The sequence below is a fragment of the Mesoplodon densirostris genome, chromosome 1 (genome assembly GCF_025265405.1).
Source record: "Mesoplodon densirostris isolate mMesDen1 chromosome 1, mMesDen1 primary haplotype, whole genome shotgun sequence".
NCBI lineage: Eukaryota > Metazoa > Chordata > Mammalia > Artiodactyla > Ziphiidae > Mesoplodon > Mesoplodon densirostris.
This window is the reverse complement of record NC_082661.1, coordinates 38,911,304-38,935,250: the sequence shown is the minus strand read 5'-3', so window position 1 is coordinate 38,935,250 and position 23,947 is coordinate 38,911,304. Positions and strand designations below refer to the sequence as shown.

Here is a 23,947-nt window from a genome sequence, read left to right as displayed (position 1 = left end):
GTAGTTGGTTTCACATTGTAGTTAGTATTTTTTTGAGGCAATTATTTAGCTGTGTAAGAATTGTATGTATAAAAGAGCTTCCAAAATATTGAGTGAAAGTGGCTCCATCAAAACAGTCATGTAAAAATATCACACTTCACATTAGATAAATATTTGTTAGTAAGATATCCTAGTTTGAACTAAAAGAAATGGGATTTGGGTTTTCTATACCAATTTGCCAGCTTACTGATTGGGAGGATCTCCTGTTACCAAAAATTATTTCATCTGAGCTGAACCCCTTATTTTTGTTTTAACTGGAAATCACACATTGATTAATTGTATTAATTTAGTTGGGGACTTAACCTGAGAACATTCGAGAGGCTGAAAAGATCAACTGTTTTAAATACTGCATCCATGATTCTACCATGGGCGAAATTAAAGGCAGTTAATATGGTGTGCAAAGTGGGCTCTGCACTTTATTCAAGCTAATTAACTTCTTGGAAATTTAGAGAATGGTTGGCAACACTCATCCTACCTGGGAAAAATCAAGTTTCTATAAAGTTAAGCAATAACCATGAAATTGGACGTTATAAACTGTCATTGATAGCACACATTTTCCATTTTAGTTTCTGAACTATAAGTTACTAATTGATAATATTTTTTTCACCTTCTGGGTTTTGCACACACACACATAAGTGTGGTAAAGGGCCACTACACTCTCTGAGTTACTGAGTAATCAGAATATTTGAATTCTCTCCTGTCATTAACGATATGACCATAGGTAATTCAGTTATCCTCTGTGAGTTCAGTTCCTCATCCACATAAATGAAAGACTTATGGGTGAAAATCTCTGAGGTCTCTTCAATTCTAAATGTCTATGACTTTATGCTACTTACAAAAGCCTTAGGCAACTGACACACCTTATGTAGTTTCTTTAGGCTTTAATTTTCTTATTTGAGAGATAAGAGTTATAATACCATTCCTCTGTATTCTATAGATGAGATGATGAGTGTATGTGTGATTTGTAAACAATAGAACATCAGTAGTTATAAGGTATAACATATTAGTTGATCAAAAATAGTATTTGCTCTAAGAGCTTTTCATTCATTTAACAAATATTTATTGAACATTCATTACGAGAGGGACACCATTCTACAGGCTAAGAATACATCAATAAGGAAAAACCAAAAACAGAATTTCCTGCCCTTGTGGAAGCAATATCTTCACTTTCCCTGGAAGCAATGTACCTGGTTTGCTGTACTGATTTCCCTTCATTTTATTGTCCCTTGTTCCTCAAAAGGTGATGAAAAATAATTAACTCTTAATTAGCACCTCCTAATCCATTAAGGATTCTGGCTGACACTTCTCTGAGTTATGAATTCTCATTTAAGAGTTTTTAATATAGACACCATGGCACTACTGATTCATCAGTGGCCCTTTGAGTCTTTCAATGGTGAGAAGGGGTTACATCCATCTTTCCAAACTCTTACATTTTCACGTGATCCTCAGTGTTGCCAGCACTACACATAAGTCAAATGATGCTCAAGTGGGATAGAGTGCTGAAGACCCGAGAAAAACCAGTGATGTGGTCTCATCAGGGAGCATCCCAAATTTAACCCTCTTAACCTCAGTGCTTAGTTTGCTGAGCTTAACTACCCTGTAATGCCAAAATCATACTTGGGCCAACCTTTGATGGAAAGGCAAATGGAAAGAATATAGGTTAAATAATGTTATTAACCATGTCCTGTTTGAAAAGGAGGCTCATTCTCAAATTAGAAGCCATCATTGAGCTTTTTCTGTCATATAATGCCAAGGATGTGTTTTCTTTTTCTGCAGTTTGTTTGTAGAAAAGCTTCCTAACCATCGAGATTACCAGCAATGTGCAGTACCCGAAAAGCAGGATATTATGAAGGTATTGTGGGATAGACTCTCCCCTGGGGGGTTCAAATGTTCCACAAGTATCCATTATTGATTCGTCCCCTTCCTCTCCTCTGTCTCATCCTCTCAAGAGTTTAAGTACAAAAGATTCATTCCATTAGCTATGATGTTTCGATCTCTTCCTAGACCTTTAGTCATCATTACTGTGGGATGTCTACTTGAGACGAGAAAAAAAAAATAAAGAAAAAGATCAAGAATATACTTAATCATATTAAGACGTGAAGAAGGAATTATTTTATGATTCCTCCCAGAGATTGAGAGAATGGTTGTCTACTTCCCCGTGCTTATTTGAGACAGTCATTTTGACTGGTTTTGATTATTCCATACAATTCTGAACCCAAAACCTATTTGAATATCAGTGTTGATTATTAAGGCAGCCACAAAGTTCTAGTCATTTTCTTCTTATAGTACTAGCCTATGAGACAATAAAGTGTTTAGTGAGTGGCCTGAAATATTCCAAAGGAAAAGGAAGGTTGTTGAAAAGTATTTATTTACCATCAACATTTGCTGTATATATAGTTCCAAATATCTTTAGCTAAGAATATATCCTTTTAGATAACATTTTAAAATGTTTTCCATTTATTTGTCTTAAGTAGTTTGGATTGATTTTATATGATAGAAGATAAAACAATGTGTACAAAGTCAATCACAGTATGAAATTTTAAATTACTCTCAAAAAATATTTTACCACATAACAGAATAAAAGCTTTCTTACCAGCTATGTCAGGCCTGGGGGTGCCTGTAAGCAGAACACAAATTTTTGTCAAATGGTCATCTACATTTAAAATTTTCTGTACACTATCTGAAGGGTCATTCATTATCAGGCCTTTGAGTAGCATTTCCCCTCAATACTCTTGTTCACGTAAACTCAGAAAATTCTGTATGGAAACCAAGGTCCTAGGCTGCCAAGGTGACTCTTTTACTCTAATTTAGGGTTATTCTTATTTTTACTTGTAGGGAAAGAATTCTCCAGAAGCTTATACATTTTCTGTTTGTGCTTGAATAAATGGATGGATGGATGGATGGATGGATGGATGACAAAAGATTGGCTAGAGTTAGGAGTTTTAGTCCTAATGAGGCCATTAGCCAGTTGTATGACATTGGACAAGCCTTTCAATCTCTCTAGGCCTTTGTTTCCTCATCTCTACAAAGACGGGGCTGGTGGGTGCTTGGACTGTATCAGATTTTCCTGCATTATGAATCACTGGGAAATTGTTTGAGATCCAGATCCCAATCCCTTCTCTAAACATGTTGTCTCAGTAGGTCTCGGGTTAGGCCTGGGAATCTATATTTTTATAAAAAGTGCCTCAGCTGCTTTTTACAGTCTGTTAAGCCTAGGGATCCCTACTTACAGTATTCTCTGAGGTCCCTTCTAACTATGATGCCATAAAATTTACCTACCATGGAATGTGCAGTTACAAACCCACTACCTAAAAATGAGGTACCTACTAAACAAAATGCTTATCAAACCAGTGAAGTCGATAAAGGTCTTACAAAGGGGATAATCTTTTCTCTTCTCTACTGAAAAGTTATATGTTGGAGCCCTAGAAAAGATTGATTTTTCCACGATCATCTTTGGTTACTTGTGTCTTGATTTCTAATGCACATACCAGCTGTTTTTCTTTCTCAGCTGATGATCTGAAAGCTGACTATACTGAAAATCCCACTAATCAATATGTGTATATATTTTTTTAAAAGAAACTGAAGGAGATTGCATTCCCAAGGACAGATGAATTGAAAAAGGACCTTTTAAAGAAATATAATGTAGAATACCAAGAATATTTGCAAAGTGAAGTAAGTTCAATTGGTACATTTATTGCATGACTGTTTTCTGTGCAAATATTTTTTGAATTTCATTTTAATGAGTTTTTCAAATGTCTTATGCATTCAAATTAAAAATTAAAAATACAGTGATGTAAAACCCATAAAAAATTCATGTTGATATCCTGGTTAAGCACTTGCACCAAGGATGTGGTATTTTTATTTCCTGACAACATCTAATAAAGTGAAGCATTAGAAAATAGACTTCTTACAGTGATTTCAGCAGAGCTTTTTGACCAACTCTTGCCAATGTAATCTTGAGCCAGTTGGCTGCTCTTTAGCAATGAAAGGAGACAGTAAGAGAGGTAGGGAGAACAGTATATGGTTTCTGATGTGTCTAATTATGTATGCTTTGCAAATGTGAATTTGATTCTTAAATATTATAATCAGTATAATGTCCAGATGGAATAATGGCTAACCATATGAGTGAAATGTAATCATATCACCAAGGGGTGATGGCTCCTGGATTCTTATTAAATAGAGAGTGAAAATGAAAATGATGTCTGAGACTGAAGGGCATTGAAAGAAGAAGCTGACCAGTCAGTCTATAAGATACTCCAGTTCAACACTTGAACCCTTAATGTTTACAGCATAAATCTTGTTTACCTCGGAGTGTGGTCACAGGCCTTCTCTACTTCCTTTGGTATGGCTAGAAGGCAGGTTTGAGTGAGCTGTTTACACTGAGTGACAGAAGAAATGTTGAAATGAGAAGATTTCCTCCAGTGTGGATACTGATGATTTGATTTTCAGTATAAAAGATACAAGTGATTTTGGCGGCTTGGACAGAATAGCAGGAAGGGATTTAACTTAACAGCCCAGTTAAGTTCCCTTCCCTACTCAGCAATGTGCATGCTGGTCCTCTCAGGAGCTCTCTGGGAGGAGCGGCCTCAGCAGTTGTTACCTGGTCTGCCTTTGGTGACACCAGTTACTTCCTAGTCCACAGTAGGATCCCAAGTATATGACATGTAGAAATCTTTGGGGGATAGAATGGCAGGCTTTACGCCTTGGAGAGATGAACAAACACACTGATAAGCCTTTGCTACAGGCAACGCTCACATCGCCTGGGAGCCTGTTGGAATGCAGATTCTCAGGCCCCACCCCAGACCCGCTGAAGGCCAGTCTGCTCTATAACAAGACCCAGAGTGCATATCAAAGTGTAAGCTGATATGCTGTAAGCTTACACGGCTGTAAGCTCTGTCCCCCACCCCACCCCTGCCTTACAGTAGCTCCCAAAGTCTAGTTTTCATCAGAATTATTTGAGAAGTTTGTTAAAGATTTATTCTTTGACCTAATAATGCCTGGATATTTTTGTTAAGACTGGGGAGCTTGGGAATCTTCACTTTTAACAAAACTCCTAGTAGTTTGTTTTGATAGAGTTGATTGGACCACATTCTGAGAACCATTTGTTAGTGATTCCCCCTTCTCCATAAAATTCCAGCAGTATGAGTTATAGAGTCAAATGCAAAAGGTTCTAGGGTGGCACTGTCCCATAGAACTTTGTATGATGATGGAAATGTTCTATTTGGCACTCTCTGATATGGGAGGCACTAGCCCGTGGTGCTTCACATGTGGCTAGTGAGAACTGAGGAGTTGAATTTCTAATTTCATTTCATTTTAATTAAACTTAGGTAGCCACATGTAGCTAGTGGCTACTATATTGGACAGTGCAGTCCAGGGTGATATAACTATTTCTGAGGTATGGTCTGATCAGTCAAGCTGTGCAGATAATCCTGACTTTGATTTACTAATATTTCAAAGCACAGGAGGGTGGAGGGAACTTGATTGTCCTGGCCCGTCTCTGGTAAAATATGAGTGGATTTAGAACTGCTCCCGTAATCAGATTAAGGAGCTTTTGCCACGATGTTATATATTTTCCTGGCAGTCTCAGGAGTGTCCCTGTGGGCATATCGCAGTACTTAGCTGTGTCTCTCTGTCTGCTAGAAGATTGAAACTGTCTAATCCCAGTTTGATGCTTTTGCCTTGGAAACTAACCTTTTCTTCTGGCAACCACATTTTTTTAGAACAAATATAAAGCTGAAATTCTCAAAAAACTGGAGCATCAGAGATTGATAGAGGCAGAAAGGAAGCGGATCGCTCAGATGCGCCAGCAGCAGCTAGAATCGAAGCAGTTCTTGTTTTTTGAAGATCAGCTGAAGAAGCAAGAATTAGCCCGGAGTCAGATGCGAAGCCAGGAAACTCCAGCACAGTCAGAGCAGATTGATGGGAGTGCTTTGTCCTGCCTTTCCACACACCAGAACAATTCCTTGCTGAATGTATTTGCAGATCAGCCTAATAAAAGTGATGCAACCAATTACGCTGGCCACTCGCCTCCCGTAAACAGGGCCTTAAAGCCAGCTGCAACTCTAAGTGCTGTTCAGAGTAAGTGAGGAAATGCACCCCACAAGACATGGAATCTCCTCTAATGGAACCATATTTCTGTGGCATCTGGGAGGGGTCTTCTCATTTTATTGTTAGTTGTGGTAGTTCCCTTACATGATGTGGTGTGAATGACAATATCACCTGACTTTTGCTATATGTAACCTCAGAATTCAGGAAACGTGATTTACCCCCTGGTAGAACAGAGACTCCATAATAAACAGCACTGTATTTGATCGTGGTACAGAGATCTTAAGAGAGAAAAATTCTGAGCATTTTTTTTCCTTTCACGTATTTTGACCAAGAAGCCCTGAATCCTAAAGGTAAACACACTGGAGAGGAAAGAAGATGCTGGAAAACTTGTTTGTTCAGAACCTTGTTCAGTCATTACATTTAAATATTTAGCATTTCCCTGGCCCGGGAGGATCTGTACACACGGGTGTTAACCTCCAAAGGGGTTATGTGTTTCTGCCAAAAGTTAGTGCTGCCTGGACTGCTACATCAGTGCTGGCAGCTTTCCAAAACCAAAAGGGAAAATTTCCCAGCAGACACTGTTAAGTGGAATTTATATTTCCATTTATTTTGAAAGACTTATGATAAGCAACCATTATATAAATGACTCTACTGCCAGTTATTTCCAAAAACATGGTGCTTTTACCTAATGATCAACAACTTTCATAAGATGTAAGTAACACATGGCAAACACAAAAAGAGATTTATCCTACCACTTATAGAATATGAGATGTATTCTATGCAGCCTATGCACTTTGTGCCAAAAGAAAACACACACATACATGTAAATAGTTGATATAAGGCACAAAAATGTAAAAGTGCTTGCACCTTCCCACTTGTATATAAATAATTTATATGCAAGGGGTAATTTTACCTTCCTTCTAGTCAATGTTCACTTTTACAAGTTTTAAAATGAAATACAGAAAGTGGAGCACCTGATTATTTCATTTTTGAAATTTATATTTACCTGCAGTCACTTGCTAAAAACAGTTTTGAAGGATGGGATGTAAGGTTTGTTCTTTTTGTTTTTTCTCCCTTTTCTGTTTCTTAGATTTAGTGGTTGAAGGACTGAGATACGTCGTTTTATCAAGAGATCTTTGCCACAGATTTCTGCTCCTGGCAGAATCTAATACAGTGAGAGGAATAGAAACCTGTGGAATACTCTGTGGGAAACTGGTATGGTCTTTGTTTCATATCTTCCCTGCACAGGATACTTTCAGGAGAGCTGGCTTTCTTGTGATAAGCTGAGCAGAACAAAAGCATCCTAAGTTTTGTAAACATTATGAAATTAACTTAATATAGATTAATTTCATAAAACTACTGTCACTATTAATGGAATTATCCTTCTAGAAAATGGATTGTAAAATTTCAGAGATACTATAAAAGTTTATTGTAAAGAACTAACTAATCAAACCATAAGTTAAATCCTTGTTTAGAAAAAGGGTGGCTTTCAGAATTTCAGATTTCCAGAACCATCTAGTTTTCTGAATCAAATTTCCGTTGCAATTGTTAGTTTCACATACATTCCTATAATTAACTCAACCTGCTTTCGTCTGTGGTAGATATAATCTTGCCACCCTTTTTCAGATACATGCAGACTAAAGCTAGGGTTTTGTTGTTTTCTTTAAGGCAGTAGTTTCAACAAACTGAAATTTTATAGCACAGGTCATACTTAAGTATGGAAGATTTTATCAGAAATAAGTGATGAAAGACAATATCAAACTAGAAGGAGATAAAAGAGAGAAGATACATTTAATTTCCTACTTCAAGAAAGAGGAATAATGCTTCTTTGGAAGTGCCTTTGTACCCTCTGTGGGGTATCAGTTTATGTTTCTAAGTCCAGGCACATTTTCATCCCTAAACATTTACTTGGGAACTGTTATTTAACTGAATAAGATGTTTCATTCAACACACATTCTCCTACTGTATTCCAGTGTTGCATCATCACGTTTCCCCAGGGCAGAAGAAACACAGGAGACAAGCAAAGGAGAGTGACCTGCCATCTCCTCCCCACAGCCACTTTCTTTGCCTTGCAGGGGACAGTATGCTATGGATGCTTCTTCCCCAAGACCATATGTTGTACTTAGTTTGATTCACTCATTCATTGATTCATTCTTCATTCATTCCTTCATCAGACAGGCATTCAGTCACCTACAACAGCCTCAGTCTTTGCCACATTATGCTTATAAAGAACCAGAGAGATGATTAATTATAAATGGAGCTGGGTGCTCTCAGTGGAAGTGCAGGGTATCATGGGAAGGTGTAACTGGGAAACCCTGCCTGGGAGGGTCAAGAAGGGGTTCCTTGAAAGCCGATGTTTATACTACATACGTTTAGAATACATAAAGTTAGCCATGAAAGGAGGGGCTGGGATGGAGAGAAGTGGTGTAATCAAGGCCAAAGGAATAGGGCCCAGTTTGCAGAAGTGCCCTAAGACTAGAGACAAGATGGTGCTGTGCAAGGATGGACAGCTTCTCACCACACAAACTTCTTTTTTCTGAGGATCCTATCACTACTTTACAACCCTCTTCCTTTCAACTCTTATCTTTTACCTAAGGGGGGCAATTTGTTTTTCTTTTCTCTTTATCTAATTGCCAATCCAAAACATTACCTTAACTATGGAAAATCCCAGTGAATTCCACACCCCCCAACCCCCCCCCATAGTAGAAGAGAGTCATAAATCTCCACACGAAATTAAATAACAATTAATAAACTAAAAACAAGACCTTCAACCTTCACAAACCTTAGAAATGTCCTTCAATAAAACCACAAAATTATTTAATTAGCATCTCCCCACCAAATAAACCTGCTGCTGTTTTGTTCTGATTTTTTCCATTGCAGGTGTAATATAACACACCATTATTTATTAGCTAAACTTCCAGGGACCAGCCCAGGATGCTAATTCCTAGTTATGATACATTTTATATTGTGAAAATGGGTTTCAGGCTCCAAACAACTGACTCTCAAATTTTGGGCAGATGATCCGTGTTCAAGTATGGGGCTTTGTTTTTGAATTGTGATGGGTCGGTGTGGGAGGATGATGATGTAAGTGGTGGGCACTTTCTAGTCTTGTTAAAACATTATACTTCCTACTCAGCCTTTTTTTTTCTGCCAGATGCTTATTATTCTCTTTGCTATTTGTTTTTCAGACGCATAATGAATTCACTATTACCCACTTAATCGTGCCAAAACAGTCTGCGGGACCAGACTATTGCGACGTGGAGAATGTAGAAGAATTATTCGGTGTTCAGGATCAACACAATCTCCTCACTCTGGGTTGGATCCATGTACGTTTCACCTTTTGGGTTTCAGTTTATTTATTTATTTTTTTTGGCGGGCTGTTTTCCTTCTGGAGGAAGTTTAGCTTAAGAAATAGTTTCTTTTTAAAATTTTCAAGTGTAATAAACGTCATTGTTTTAAAGCATTTTCTTCAATGTTAGGCTGTGTCTACATCTGTCAAATCCAGATTTGGAGAGGGCTATAGTATGCTTTTTCCTACCATCCCAAGTTGAAAGAGAGACAAACATTTGGAAATCAGCTGACTTGTTTTGATGGTTTTATGTAGTCTAATGGAGACCTAGGCAGATTTTTAACTAATATGATTAGACAATTATTAACATTCTCTTTCCCATGGCTGTGGTTCTAAAGTAAATATTTTAAGAAAATTTCTGAAAAGGTCTCTTTTAAAAAGGTGTTTGTACATATCAAATAGGGACCTTACCCTCCACTTCACCTCCCCTACAGGCCAAGGATGCATGCGTCACTGTATAAACAGCCACGGAGTAGGGCCAAAAACATTGGGTTCCAACATCCACCAGGCCACCATAGGAGCAGGAAAGGGCTTACAAATCAAAAGACATGAGTTTAAATATCAGCTCTGCTAAGAATTCACTATAGGAATGTTGGCAAGTTATTTAAGCAATCTGAGCATCAGCTTTATCATCCATAAAATGGGGACCATAATAATGGACTTCATGTGATAGTGAGATAATGTCAGTGAATTTCTTAGCACATTTTTTCTAGGAACTCAGAATATTATAGCTGATGATATTTGGTGATGATATTGTACTTTTCCTATCCATGGTTTCATCTGTCTGGGGACATTTTTCCATTCAGTCTCACACATCTTGGCCTGGTGTAGGAACAAGTCATCTCACGGCATGAGATGCTAGTCAGGATTTCCAGGGCACATCCTAGGGACCTCCAAGGGCCTCTGAAGAGTGAGAAGGAGGCATTTTTTATTTTACTTGCTTTATAGAGAAGTATTGAGGAGGGGCAGGACACACATCCTCACCCACACCTCAACACACACACACACAATCACCAAGCTTTTGGTGTTTTGTAATTCAGGAGGGCAGAGGAGACTAGTCCTAGCTCCACCTGCAATTACTGTGTGCCTGTACAGTCCTTGGATCAGGACTCCTAGCGTCCTGTTTCCAGGTTCCCTCATTGATCCAGTAGGGCTAATGAATGCCTTCTCTCCCTCACCAATTTGTGTGAGCTGTAAGCAACATACTAGACGTGAAAGCCCTTTGAAAACTATAAACCACCTCTCAAATACAAGAAATTATTTATAATGAAGACTTTGCAAAAATTTTCTGTACGTCTGTTTGTTTTCCTTACCAGTATGTGCCTTACTGTTTGCTTAGAAATTGGGTCATTTTAAAGGCATTATTTAGTTTAATGTAATTTTCTGTAACAAGAATGCATTTTAAAGGAAAACAAATTGTAGCAAAGCAATTGTAACATAAACTGAGAAAGAATGACAGTTAAGTTACACTTATGTTGAAAAGTCAGTGTTAGTTTATCTCATAAAACATTTCCCAGATCAGAAACAAAAGATTTTCCCTTCTGACATGTACATATAATGTATGCAATAATGAAGTTATTTAAATAATGAATTTAGCATAATTTTAGAATCCTAAGACTTTGCTTTTTTAAAATTTTACCATGTCAGATTGTTGTGGTTCAATGAAATCAGTAACATGCTGTATTTCTAAACTTCAGTGGTTGTAATGACTTTTTGTGATGGTTTTTATTGGCATAACAATAGCAACAAATTCCAGAGCTAACATTTTTTGGATATAAATTGGTCATAGGAAAGAAAGGTTGAATCAGAATCAGACGGATCCGGATTTCAATTTAGACGTCTCAGCTTAACTAGCTCTGTGCCCTTCAGCATGTTATTTACTCTTCTGCTTAGCTCAGTTTCCTCATCTGGTAAAATGGGGATAATAACAGCACTCATCTCATCTTGTAAAATTAATTCATGAAAAGTGATTAGTTCAGTGCCTGGCATGTTATTCAGTTGTGATAAATGGCATCAGCTGCTGATGTTGTCATCATCGTCATTACCATCATCAGCATCATTTTTATCTCCATAGAATGGGGACATGGGATTGGAGCACCATTCTCCCATGGGAGAGCTGTCCTTATTGGAGCTGGAGTGATTCCTCTTGGCAGAAATGAAGGACTCAGAATATCTTAAGGTGCAACACAAAGACACAAAACAGAAACAATGAAAACAAAACAAAAACAAACAACAGAATGTCTTAACAGTGTGCATTCAGTCTGGAAATAAGTTGAAGGGAGAGTGATTTGTCTGTTTGACAATCTGCTTGCTGCCTCAATAGCACTAGAGCTTCTTTGAACACTTCTTACTTTTTCATCAAGGCATAGAAGGCTCTATGTATGAATAGAAGTTTTCACTGAATCAGGTAACAGGCAGTCAGACCCTCCCACTCATGCCCTCACTAAAGACTTGGGCTTTAAAAGTTAATTTCTGTTCTTCAGTTGATCTAGGTCTTTGCAGACCAATAGTTATTTTTTCCCTGCCGGACATTTATCTTTCTATAAATAGGTATCAATGGATTTTACCTTCATTTTATTAAATAAAGTAGAAAGGGGTTTTGAAATCTTGCATTTCTTCAACAGATCATAGTTATGTGTAAAGGCATGAAGCGGTTTCTATGGGTCTATGCCCTCTAGTTAATAATGACAACATTAGACAGTCTCTTCAATAAGATGTGCTGGCAAAAGTGTAAAACAGCTACATGTAGAAGAATGAAATTAGAACACTCTGTAATGCCATACACAAAAATAAACTCAATATGGATTAAAGACCTAAATGTAAGATGGGATACTATAAAACTCTTAGAGGAAAACATAGGCAGAACCCTCTCTGACATAAATTACAGCAAGATCTTTTTCGATCCACCACTTAAAGTAATGGAAATAAATAAATAAATAATAAACAAATGGGACCTAATTAAACTTAAAAGCTTTTGCACAACAAAGGAAACCATAAACAAAAGGAAAGACAACCCACAGAATGGGAGAAAATATTTGCAAATGAAGCAACTGACAAGGGATTAATCTCTAAAATATACAAACAGCTCATGTAGCTCAATATCAAGAAATCAAGCAACCTAATCAAAAAATGTGCAGAAGATCTAAATAGACATTTCTCCAATGAAGACATACAGATGGCCAAAAGCACATGAAAAGATGTTTAGCATCGCTAATTATTAGAGAAATGCAAATCAAAACTACAATGCAGTATCACCTCACACCAGTCAGAATGGGCATCATCAGAAAGTCTACAAACAGTAAATGCTAGAGAGGGTGTGGAGAAAGGGAGCCCTCCTGCACTATTGGTGGTAATGTAAATTGGTACGACCGCTATGGAGAACAGTATGGAGGCTCCTTTAAAAACTAAAAATAGAACTACCGTATGATCTAGCAGTCCCACTCCTGGGCATATATCTGGAGAAGACCATAATTCAAAAAGATACATGCACCCCAGTGTTCATTGCAGCACTATTTACAATAGCCAGGACATGGAAGCAACCTAAATGTCCATCGACAGAGGAATAGATAAAGAAGATGTGGTTCATATATACAATGGAATATTACTCAGCCATAAAAAAGAATGAAATAATGCCATTTACAGCAACATGGATGGACCTAGACATTATCATACTAAGTGAAGTAAGCCAGACAGAGAGAGACAAATATCATATGATATCACATACATGGAATCTAAAAGAAAATGATACAAATGAACTTATATACAAAATAGAAATAGACCCACAGACATAGAAAACAAACATGGTTACCAAAGGGGAAAGGGAGAGAGGGATAAATTTGGAGTTTGGATTAACATATACACACTACTATATATAAAATAATCAACAAGGACCTACTGTATAGCACAGGGAACTCTCCTCAATATTCTGTAATGACCTATATAGGAAAAGAATTTGAAAAAGAATGGATATCTGTATATGTATAACCGAATCACTTTGTTGTACATCTGAAACTAACACAACATTGTAAATCAACTATATTCCAAAATAAAATAAAAATTAAATTTAAAAAATGACAACATTACAATAAAAACAGCAATGACAACAGCAATGATAAAAGCTAATGATTTTGATTCCTATCTCTGTGCTAGGCACTGTTTTAAGAATTTTACATGGATTGTCTCATTTAAGTTTCATAACAATCCCATGAAGAAAATGATTATTATCCTTATTTTACAATTGCTGAAATAGGCATGAGGAGGTTATGGAATCTTTGCAGTGTCATACAACTAGGGAGCGATGGAGCCAGGACCCAGCATGATGGGGATGTTGGATACATGATTTAAGTGGTCGCATCCCTTTTTCAAGGGTGGTTGGGGTTTGCAGTGAATTACAAATCATGTGGGTGCACGTGTTTGTCTCTCCTAAACACAGGTCTGTATATAGCCCCAAACCTGGGAGACAGCTCTTTTAATTTATAGTCTCCCCTTCCCTCCCGTCATGCGAGATGAGTCCTAAACATCTTCAACACCTCGGAGAGCTCTGTTCCCTCATCTATAGAGAATGGGGATCCATAAAGGGATACCAGCATAGTGTGGAATATTCAACAAAACTTTTCCTTTTATGTCCACGGTGTTGTATATAAGTATCTCTGGGTTTCCAGTCACAATTGTGCTCCTTGTGAGCAAGTTCCTTAAAGGAGTCTCAGGATCCTTGTACGTAAAACTGAGACACTAAGTATCTCCCAGATGAGTTGTGATGATTAAATGAAGATCTATGTAAAGGCTTTGTCAAATTTTCAGTTTTATGTTATCCCAATAAGCAGAAAGTACATAAACGCTCCCAAGAGCCTCTTCTCAAAGTCAGAGTTATTCCATAGATGCATAAAGGGAAGGATTATGTCAGCAAGACATTTTCAGAATCCTCTTGATTAATGATGGTAAAAAAGAAAAAGCAAATAACTAGAGTTTTTTCTTGGCCTGGGCTCTGACTTTGGCCAGCACTCAGCTATTGATTGTCCAATAGGATTGTCCAATAAGAGTGTCCTCTTTTCTTTTTTTTTATAGACACATCCAACCCAAACTGCGTTCTTATCCAGTGTTGATCTCCACACTCACTGTTCTTATCAGCTCATGTTGCCAGAGGCCATTGCCATTGTCTGTTCACCGAAGCATAAAGAGTAAGTGTGACTATTGAGAGGGTTCAAGTAAGGCTTTGTCTGGGTCTCCTAGGTTCAAGTGTGTCCACACACCAGGTTGTAGCACTTGGATACGTAGGCAAACCATGCCCTTGGGAAAAAGAGATTGGTGCCTGCTGGCTTCCATAACTTGTAGGTCTGCCATCCTTTCTGTGGTAGAATTACTGGTTTTCCTTCTTTATATGACCTTGAAGTGGATAAAGCAGATGTTATTCCAGTGTGCCGTCTGAGATCTAAGTTCTGTTGTATGATTTCTGCTGTGAGAAAATTTCCAGCCTTGGGGAATTCCCTGGTGGTCCAGTGGTTAGGACTCTGAGCTTCCACTGCAGGGGGCACGGGTTCCATCCCTGGTCCAGGAACTGAGATCCCACATGCTGAATGGTGCGGCCAAAAACCAAAAAAAAAAAAAAAAGAGGGAGAAGAAAATTCCCAGCCTTAGCTTAATTATCTCCAAAACCTTCCTAAATTTGGAGGACAATGACTATCATGGCACGATTATGAGCAGAGGAATCAGACAAACTGATACTGGAATCCCGATTTGATACCTGACCACTGTGAGCCTCAGTCTCTTCATCCCTGATATTTATCCATCACAGATTGATGTGAAGGTGAAACTAGATGATAGTCTACATAAAGGGCTTAGCATAGTGCCTGGCACCACAGCCCGCACTCAGTAAATATTTACTGCAGCTATAAATACTATTTATTTCTCAGAAATATTGCAGGTTCAGTTCCGGATCACCACAATAAAGCAACTGACACAATAAAGTGAGTCACATGAATGTTTTGGTTCCCCAGTGCATATAAAAGTTATGTTTACATTGCAGACTATTAAGTGTGCAGTAGCATTATGTCTAAAAAAACAATGTACATACCTTAATTTAAAAATACTTTATTGCTCAGTAATGCGAATTATCATCTGAGTCTTCAGCGCGTCATAGATCACTGATCACACTTTACCATAACAAATATAATAATGGAAAAGTTTGAAATATTGTGAGAATTACCAAAATGTGACAAAGAGAGGTGAAGTGAGCAAATGCTGGAAAATGGCTCCAGTAGACTTGCTCAATGCAGAGTTGCCACAAACCTTCAATTTGTAAAAATGCAGTATCTTCGAAGTGCAATAAAGTGAAGTACAATAAAATGAGATATGCATGTATTAGAGAAATTAGAAATATCCATCAGCTGTAATTTCCTCCTAGGGGTCTCAGCTTTTCTCCCAAGGTCTCACACAGCAGTTCAGGCACTTGGCAGTAGCACTGGTCTCTTCAGTCTTCCTCTAGGCCGTCAGCACAGCACTGGTTTAAAAAAATCACTGTAAAATTTTTAGTTTGTCGTTTCTTTCTCCATTCCATTTGAAGAATATGTCTGCTTGTGCCATTCAAATTAAAGCATCTGGAAAGCCCAAATGATCCTTAATTTTTGTACCTTTTTTTCACTCTGAAACTTAGCACCGGCATTTTCAGGCTCACCAATGCTGGCATGCTTGAGGTTTCCGCTTGTAAAAAGAAGGGCTTTCATCCACACACCAAGGACCCCAGGCTGTTCAGTGTGAGTAGACAACGTTGGTTATTTTTTGCACATAGTGTCTATTTTTCACCCCCCCTTTTTTTTAATTGAAATATAGTTGATGTAATATGTTACTTTCAGGTATACAATATAGTGACATTTTCATACCTTATGAAATGATCACCATGATAAGTCTAGTAACCATCTGTCCCCATACTAAGTTATTAAAATATTATTGACCATATTCGTTATGCTATATATTACACCCCTGTGGCTTAAAAAGATGTGATATATATATATATATATATATATATATATATACATACACACACACAATGAAATATTAACCATACAAAAAATGAAATCTTGCCATTTGCAACAACGTGGATGAATCTAGAGGGTATTATGTTAAGTGAAATAAGTCAGACAGAGGAAGACAAATACAATATGATTTCACTTATATGTGGAATCTAAAAAACAAAACACACAAAACAGTCATAAATAGAACAAATGCGTGGTTGCCAGAGGGAAGGGGGTTTGCAGGTGAAATAGGTGAAGGAGATTAAGAGGTAGAGACTTCCAGCTATAAAACACATAAGCCTCTTTTTTTTTTTAAGGAGAGAAATAGTAGCAATATAATATAGGATAAAACACTTTATTGCTTAGTTTGGAACTTTCTTATCTCATAAAATTAATCAATCTTTGTATTTTCTTCTGATTTCTTGTCATTACTATTTTACTTACAAAAGAATGACAGTATTTCTGTAGCAGAGTTGATTATACATAAAGTTTCCTTTCCATTTACGTATCTGTGTGATACTTAAACAATTAACAGTTTTCTCCAGGGTCCCAGCAAGCAAACGATTATTAAAGAAAATGATATTAAATGTATCCTGAATTATTTCTGCTTGATATGGCCAAATTAGTTTTTCATAACAGTTCAATGAAAACTGTAATCCTATGTTTTTGATTAGCTTTGTATAGCCCCAAAGTAACATTATTTGAGTACATCCTTTTCTGTTTGCTTGGCTGTTTGCTTGGCTGTTCCCTGGCTGTGACATCAGAGAAACAGTATTTTGAACTTAGAATTTATTTAAAATGAAAATTACTTGCACCTTTTGTAAACATTTTCTTGTTGTTGAAAATGAATACATATGATTGTATTTGTTCTGAGTGGAAATATTTTTAAAATTAGAAACATTTTAAATTAGAAAATTCATACTCCCTCCCTAAAGAGAATCATGTTAAACATCATGAGGTAAAGCCAACTTTTTCCTTCCTAGATATGCAAACATGTGTTGGTAAAAGACATAAAAATAATCGTACTGGATCTGAGGTGATATGTTCCGAAGATTAGCACCGTCCACGCCAGACACTTACCCATGGACCTGTGGTTGCTGGATTTTCTTAAGATGTTTCCAGAAAGGACTGACATTTTATATTTATACATTTTAGATCAGAAAGTTTGATATTTATTACTTTTGCACATTTTGAAGCTTTCTTTTTGGGTTGCTTTGTCTCAAGAGAGGTTACAATGGAGTTAAATCAATACCTATTAATGTGCCCAAATACTATGACCAGATAATAAATTGTGCCGCAAACAACAATATGTCTGGAATTTTTAAACTTTTTTTTTTATGTATATAGTGGGTGTACAATATTATATAAGTTCTAAGTGTACAACGTAGTGATTCACAATTTTTAAAATTTATACTGTCTGGTATTTTTAGAGGTCTCTGCATGTGTGTTCAGAGCTTTAGATGTTTTCCTGTATTATTTTTATTCCTGTGAAATGTAGTTCCACATAAGAAATTCTGAGTACCAGGGGGTTTCCAAGACAGGCCATATGTTTCTGAGACTTTTCCCTGTGGTGGTTGAAGAAGGATGTGAGAAGAAACACGGCTGCAGACAGTTGAGCCCATCGTGTGTTTTCAGTGTCAGCGAATCCTGGCTCAGAGTCTGTAGTCAATCTTAGTGTAGGAGACCAGAGCCCTGAGCTTCTACTCAGGGATCAGGTGTCAGAGGGCCTGAGATAGCCGATGATTCATTAACTTGATTTAGAGGACTAAAAGCAGAGACACTTGAGAGAGGAATAAAAAAAGGCTCAGATGGAAATGTAAAGCCTATTTCTGTGGAAGCCAATAGGGATGACAGGGAGAAGAAATGAGGGTTAGGAAATACTGATAATTCTCAACCAAAAAGAATAAATAAAATCATTTGGAAACAACATTCATAATTAAAAGTATCTATATAAGCCAAGGCACAGGGAATAGGAAGAAAAATATGTTTAAACTGAATAGGGTATCATGAATACAGAGTTATAATATGACCAAGGCTTGGAATGGAATTTGTGACTGGTACCCAGATAATAAAGGCATTTACCTGGATCAAAAGATAATAGATTAATAGAAGAAATGGGGGACTGATGGAGTATGTTGGCAAGTTGAATTGATAGGAAAACATTATGAAGAAAATGTAGCCCAAATAAAAGGAGAGAAGAATGGAAGTCAAGCTAATCTGCTCTAACCATCTCTCTTCCCAATGTTTTGTGTGCCAACCTCAGCTTTCCCAGACTTTGCTTTCCCCCTGGCATTATATCTGAGTTGCCTAAATGATCTTGTTTTCATGTACTAACATCTACTTTTTAGTTCAAGGAGGAATATTCCCTGCACTCTGTGCTTGGGCGAGATAACATTCCTCCCCCACTTGTCTCTTCCCTAATACAGGTATCATGTAACCTAGCTTCTACTCTAGTTCTCATTCATAAAGAGCCTACTGTGGGTAGCTCAGTGACTTGTTTCTGCCTATGACAACTTGTAGGCTTGGAGAGTTCAGGTCCCAGACTCCAGAGGCAAGAGCTTTGCTTGCCCAATGCACGGGGACTTGAATCTATAGTCTCCGACAGCTAAGGGCATATTAACTCTGCGAGCCTGGCTCCACGGACAGCCCACTTTCCCCCGAGTGATGCTGTCCTCAACGTCTTAGCATTTAAGGACAGCATGATATTCTGAAATACTTGATCACAGGAAAAGATTATGTAATTTCAAGTAACAATGAAAGGGAGAGTTGAGAAATGAATGATATCCTCAGGGTGGAAACCAAAGATACAGTAGTAGACCCAGAGGATGTCCAGTGAGAGGTATCTGATGAAAAAACTATGGCCATTGAATGGTACCTAGAGATAGAAAGGACTCAATTGAAAGCCAAGAACATTTGGCTTCTTAGATTTCTGGAGAGAATAGAAAGAGCTACTCTGAGCATTCAGAGCCAGTTATATTGCTTCTGAATAGCAAATTAGAAGGGAACTCATTTTTCATTAAAAAGATATATCATATTCCCTAAAGGAGTGGGGCATTCTTGGCATTTTTATTCCCTTGCAAGGGGACGCAAAATCTCAGGCCTGAGACGAAGTTTGAAAAGCTGCTCTTGAAGGGCGTATGGTTTTCTTATGCCAGGTGCAAGCCCAACTAACCAGACTTCCCAGGAGGACCTTGTCACAGAGCTGAAGGACTCCTGGAGGCTGCAAACCTATGACTCGCCCTGCGTGGAAGAATGAGTTCCTGATGTTCTGTGTCTGAAAGAGGAACCATCAGAGATGTGGACACGCCGCCGAGGGCTGGGCTGGCCGGGAGCAGAGCCCACATGAGTCACCGTGGAGGCCCGTATGAGTGTGAGTGTGTGTGAGTGTGTGTGTGTGTGTGTGAGTGGGTGGGTGTGTGACCATAGACGTTTTCTGGAAGAGCTTCCCCTGGAAGATCTCATTCCCAGCAGGCAGTGCAGCTCCCTCATTTGAATATGAATCCATTCCAGAGCCCCATTTGCCACTTCCTTACCTTCAAAGGCAAAGATAGTTCATTTCTTTTCAGATTTGTGCTTCTGTAGAAAATGAACCAATTACACCTGAGCTTCCTCTGTATTTTTTTTAATTTTTATTGGACTATAGCTGATTTACGATGTGTTAGTTTCTGCTGTACAGCAAAGTGTATCCGTTATACATACATACATATATATATATATATATATATATATATATATATCTCGCCACTCTTTTTTAGATTCTTTTCCCATATAGGTCATTACAGAGTATTGAGAATTTCCTTTGGTTTTGAATGCTAGTCTGTTTGTACTCAGTGCCTGGCACCTGGTATGTACTTGTTATGGGCTGAGTTGTGTCCCCCCGAGAATTCACATGTTGAAGTCCCAACCCCCAGTACCTCAGAATGTGAATGTATTTGGAGAAAGAACTTTTAGAGAAGTAATTGAGTTAAAATTTGGCCACTAGAGGGGGCCCTAATCCAATGTGACTGGTGTCCTTACAAGAAGAAGAGATCAGGACACAGACACAGAGGGAAGACCCTGTGATGACACAGGGAGAAGATGGCCGTCTACGGGGAGAGAGGCCTCAGAAGAAACCAAATCTGCCAACACCTTGATCTCTTACTTCCAGCCTCCAGAACTGTGAGAAAATAAATTTCTGTTGTTTAAGCCAACTAGTCTGTGGTATTTTGTTATGGCCACACTAGCAAACTAATATAATACTCAAAAAATATTTACTGAATTTGTTTTCTTTTTTTCTCAGAGATGGAATGGAAATGACTTTCTTTGTTGTCATGCAGAAATCATTCTCTTCTCCATAGACCTTGGAGCAAAGCAGGATGTCTGTGGATTATTCTCAGCTACTGAAGTTATTCTTGGTTTCTTTTTAGTAGAATTTTACTTGTGGAAAAAGTGGCATTATATTTGAGATACAGTATCAGCTAAGGCCACATCCTAGAACTGGTTCAGTATTTTTCCCCCCAATTCATCCCCTGCTGCACCCACTTCGGTCGTGCTGGAAACTGCCTTATTATAATGGTTTGGACTTATATCGAAATTTCTGTTGCAAAACCAGCTATAGTTGTCCCATATGTGGAAAGCAGATGTTTCTCTTCCAGCATGTCTTGCAGAATTTTCTAGCAAGCGAATGTCTTCTGTGAAAAGGATGCTTGAAAAATGTCATGTATTTGGCAGAGATAAAGGAAGAAAGGTAAACTTTCAGCTCCTTATTCTTAGCAGACATTAGCTTGTTATTTATTGTGAAGACACCAATATGCAAAGAACTCTTCTCTGTTTTTTTAAGAAACTTGTTTCCTTTTCTAGCATCTTGGCTTTTCACGAGGCAAGAATATATTTTTCTTGGGGGCAGCTGACAAAAACATTAGTTTAGTTAGTCTGGGGAGATGCAGAGGATGAGGGAGAGAAAACAGGAAAATGGAGAAGGACCCTGGGGGAGAGAGGGTAGAATTAGAATACTGTAGACCGCAGACCGGCTTTACTTAATTTGTTTGAAGTCAATGTCTTGGGCATTATCTAGACCAAAAGACATTCTAAAACCAAATGGAGACAAATAGTTTAGTTTAGTGTTGTCTTGTTTTACCTCTATCAAGGAGGAGCCTGTGTCATCATCTGTTTTCCTTGAAGATACCATGTTACAAAACCAATCAGGCAAATGGTAATCATTTATATTCCTTTCCATCTTTAAGGGGCATGAAGTTGCCACATAAAGAACAGTCTGGAATAGCTGGAGCCATCAGGAACAAATTAGAGTGAGAGATGGTGGTTTTAGGGTGTTCGTTTCCCAGATACATTTCTGAAATTGAGATGAAGAATTGATTTAACCTGTAAGAGAAAATGCTCGGGAATGGCAAGTGAATCAGAGATAACGAAGTGCTCACTCAGCGTTGCCTTAATAGCTTGTAATCGGTGTCTGATTTCAAGACAGACACTTCACAGAGAAAATGTTATGAACTCTACTTTGGAAAATTATAGTCAAGTATAGTCGTACTTCTAAAGTCTATGTGTGGGTTCAATTCTTTGTCTTCTCTTTTCTGCACATGCAGCATCCTCTCCCATCTCTGGGCCTCTGCCTGGAACACATTCCCTATACGCCCTACTTCCTCTTGTCCAGCCTCAACCCTCTCACTACCCCCGCTTTTTTTCCTAGTTATCTCTTACTCTGTAAACCTCTGCTTAAGCATTACTTCCTCAGGGAGGCCTCCCCTGAGGTCATAAGAGCTCATACCCCGTATATTTCCACTTTTGTAATCCTCATGATGCACCCTAGCTACTTGTTTAATGTCCATTTTCCCCACAGATTGTAAGTCCCATACAGACAGAACCTTGTTTTTTGTATCTCTAGTATGTGCCCTTCCAACATTACCTGAATTGACGTGGTTCTCCCAGGAATAAACATTACTTAAACATCTGGTTTTCACACTCTGATGCAGAAGAACCACGTCCCCAGCTGTCCCATCTCCTTCTCTCTTTTTTTTGTCCGATCTTTTTGAATAAGCTTAGTTGCAGTCAGTGAGTGTATTGGCCCAGACAGCCCCCTCCCTTGTGGGAACTGCAAATTCTTTTCCAGGCTGTTCTTTGTTTGAAATCCTGCTAAAAATACTCAAGCTCGGCCTGACGACACAAATGATGCCGCACAGACAACGGAGAATTATTCGTTTTTAAAAAATAGTGCTTCCTTTTGCTCATATGCTCGCAGCAAGGGTTGCATGATGTGGATCAATGTTATTAAAAACTCATGTCATCTTCAGGGGCTGTATGGGCCCGTTCTGGGAAAATTGGTGGTCATAGGAGAAGTGTTAGATAGAGTTTGGTTTGCTATTGTTAGGGGAGAGAAGAGGACTCATGAAGCAGCCAAACCTGTCTGTTGCTGGGTTTACCTCCTCTGGAGATTCATGTGAGGCTCATCAAGAGATGTTGCCATGGGCTTCCCTGGTGGCGCAGTGGTTGAGAGTCTGCCTGCTGATGTAGGGGTCGCGGGTTCGTGCCGCGGTCCGGGAAGATCCCACATGCCGCGGAGCGGCTGGGCCCGTGAGCCATGGCCGCTGAGCCAGTGCGTCCGGAGCGCTCCGCAACGGGAGAGGCCGCAACAGTGAGAGGCCGCAACAGTGAGAGGCCCGCGTACCGCAAAAAAAAAAAAAAAAAAAAAAAGAGATGCTGCCACCTGTCCAGTCCTCCAAGTCTTGGGCATCTGTGGCATGAAGGGGAGGAGTTTCTGATCTATAACTGGGAGGAGGTGCTTAGGCACTGCGGCTGGGTGCTCACACGGAAAGAACATTTCACTAATGCGCATTCGGTGGGTGGTTCAGGTTTTCCTGATTTTTGCCTCGGGCCACGCCAGTTTCCAGATGAGACTGTTCTAAACGTCCTTTTCTTTACCGGAGAGCTCGCGCCCTCTGGTGGTGAAAGTGAAGTACAACACTACAGTCAACTTGGTTCGCTTTACCTAAACCCTGCAGTGACTACAACGGGAATGCTTGATCTTTGCCTCAATTATGAAAGTAACCTGTTTCCAAGTATTTGTACACTAATCCTTAAGTTTCAATTTAGTGGGTATGGAGTGCCTTGCCTGGTAAGCATAAATTTTCAACTGGAAAATTTCAATCATAGGACGTTAACAGTGGTTCTCAAAAAAAAATTTTTTTAAGAAGATGTTGGGGGTAGGAGTTTATTAATTAATTAATATTTTTTTTCTGTGTTGGGTCTTCGTTTCTGTGCGAGGGCTTTCTCTAGTTGTGGCAAGTGGGGGCCACTCTTCATCGTGGTGCGTGGGCCTCTCACTATCGCGGCCTCTCTTGTTGCAGAGCACAGGCTCCAGACGCGCAGGCTCAGTAGTTGTGGCTCACGGGCCTAGTTGCTCAGCGGCATGTGGGATCCTCCCAGACCAGGGCTCGAACCCGTGTCCCCTGCATTAGCTGGCAGATTCTAAACCACTGCGCCAGCAGGGAAGCCCCGGTTCTCAAATTTTGAT

The 23,947-nt window shown here is 38.8% G+C and overlaps 1 protein-coding gene across 6 annotated transcripts in view; it reads left to right on the top strand.

The window, feature by feature from the left end:
- Window positions 1-20,158, top strand: part of STAMBPL1 (STAM binding protein like 1) — a 45,336-nt gene extending 25,178 nt beyond the window's left edge. For 3 of the 6 annotated variants that reach the window (XM_060115976.1, XM_060116124.1, XM_060115879.1), the window contains 8 exons: window positions 1,816-1,891; window positions 3,616-3,711; window positions 5,760-6,117; window positions 7,178-7,302; window positions 9,276-9,413; window positions 14,501-14,613; window positions 16,086-16,185; window positions 17,427-18,247. In XM_060115976.1, coding sequence (XP_059971959.1) covers window positions 1,816-1,891; window positions 3,616-3,711; window positions 5,760-6,117; window positions 7,178-7,302; window positions 9,276-9,413; window positions 14,501-14,613; window positions 16,086-16,185; window positions 17,427-17,483 — 1,063 coding nt within the window. In that variant the 3' untranslated portion in view covers window positions 17,484-18,247. Of the gene's footprint in view, window positions 1-1,815; window positions 1,892-3,615; window positions 3,712-5,759; window positions 6,118-7,177; window positions 7,303-9,275; window positions 9,414-14,500; window positions 14,614-16,085; window positions 16,186-17,426; window positions 18,249-19,598 lie in introns of those variants that run through there. The other 3 variants (XM_060116047.1, XM_060115787.1, XM_060116200.1) reach the window with 3 other exon arrangements.
- Window positions 20,159-23,947: the final 3,789 nt, after the last annotated feature.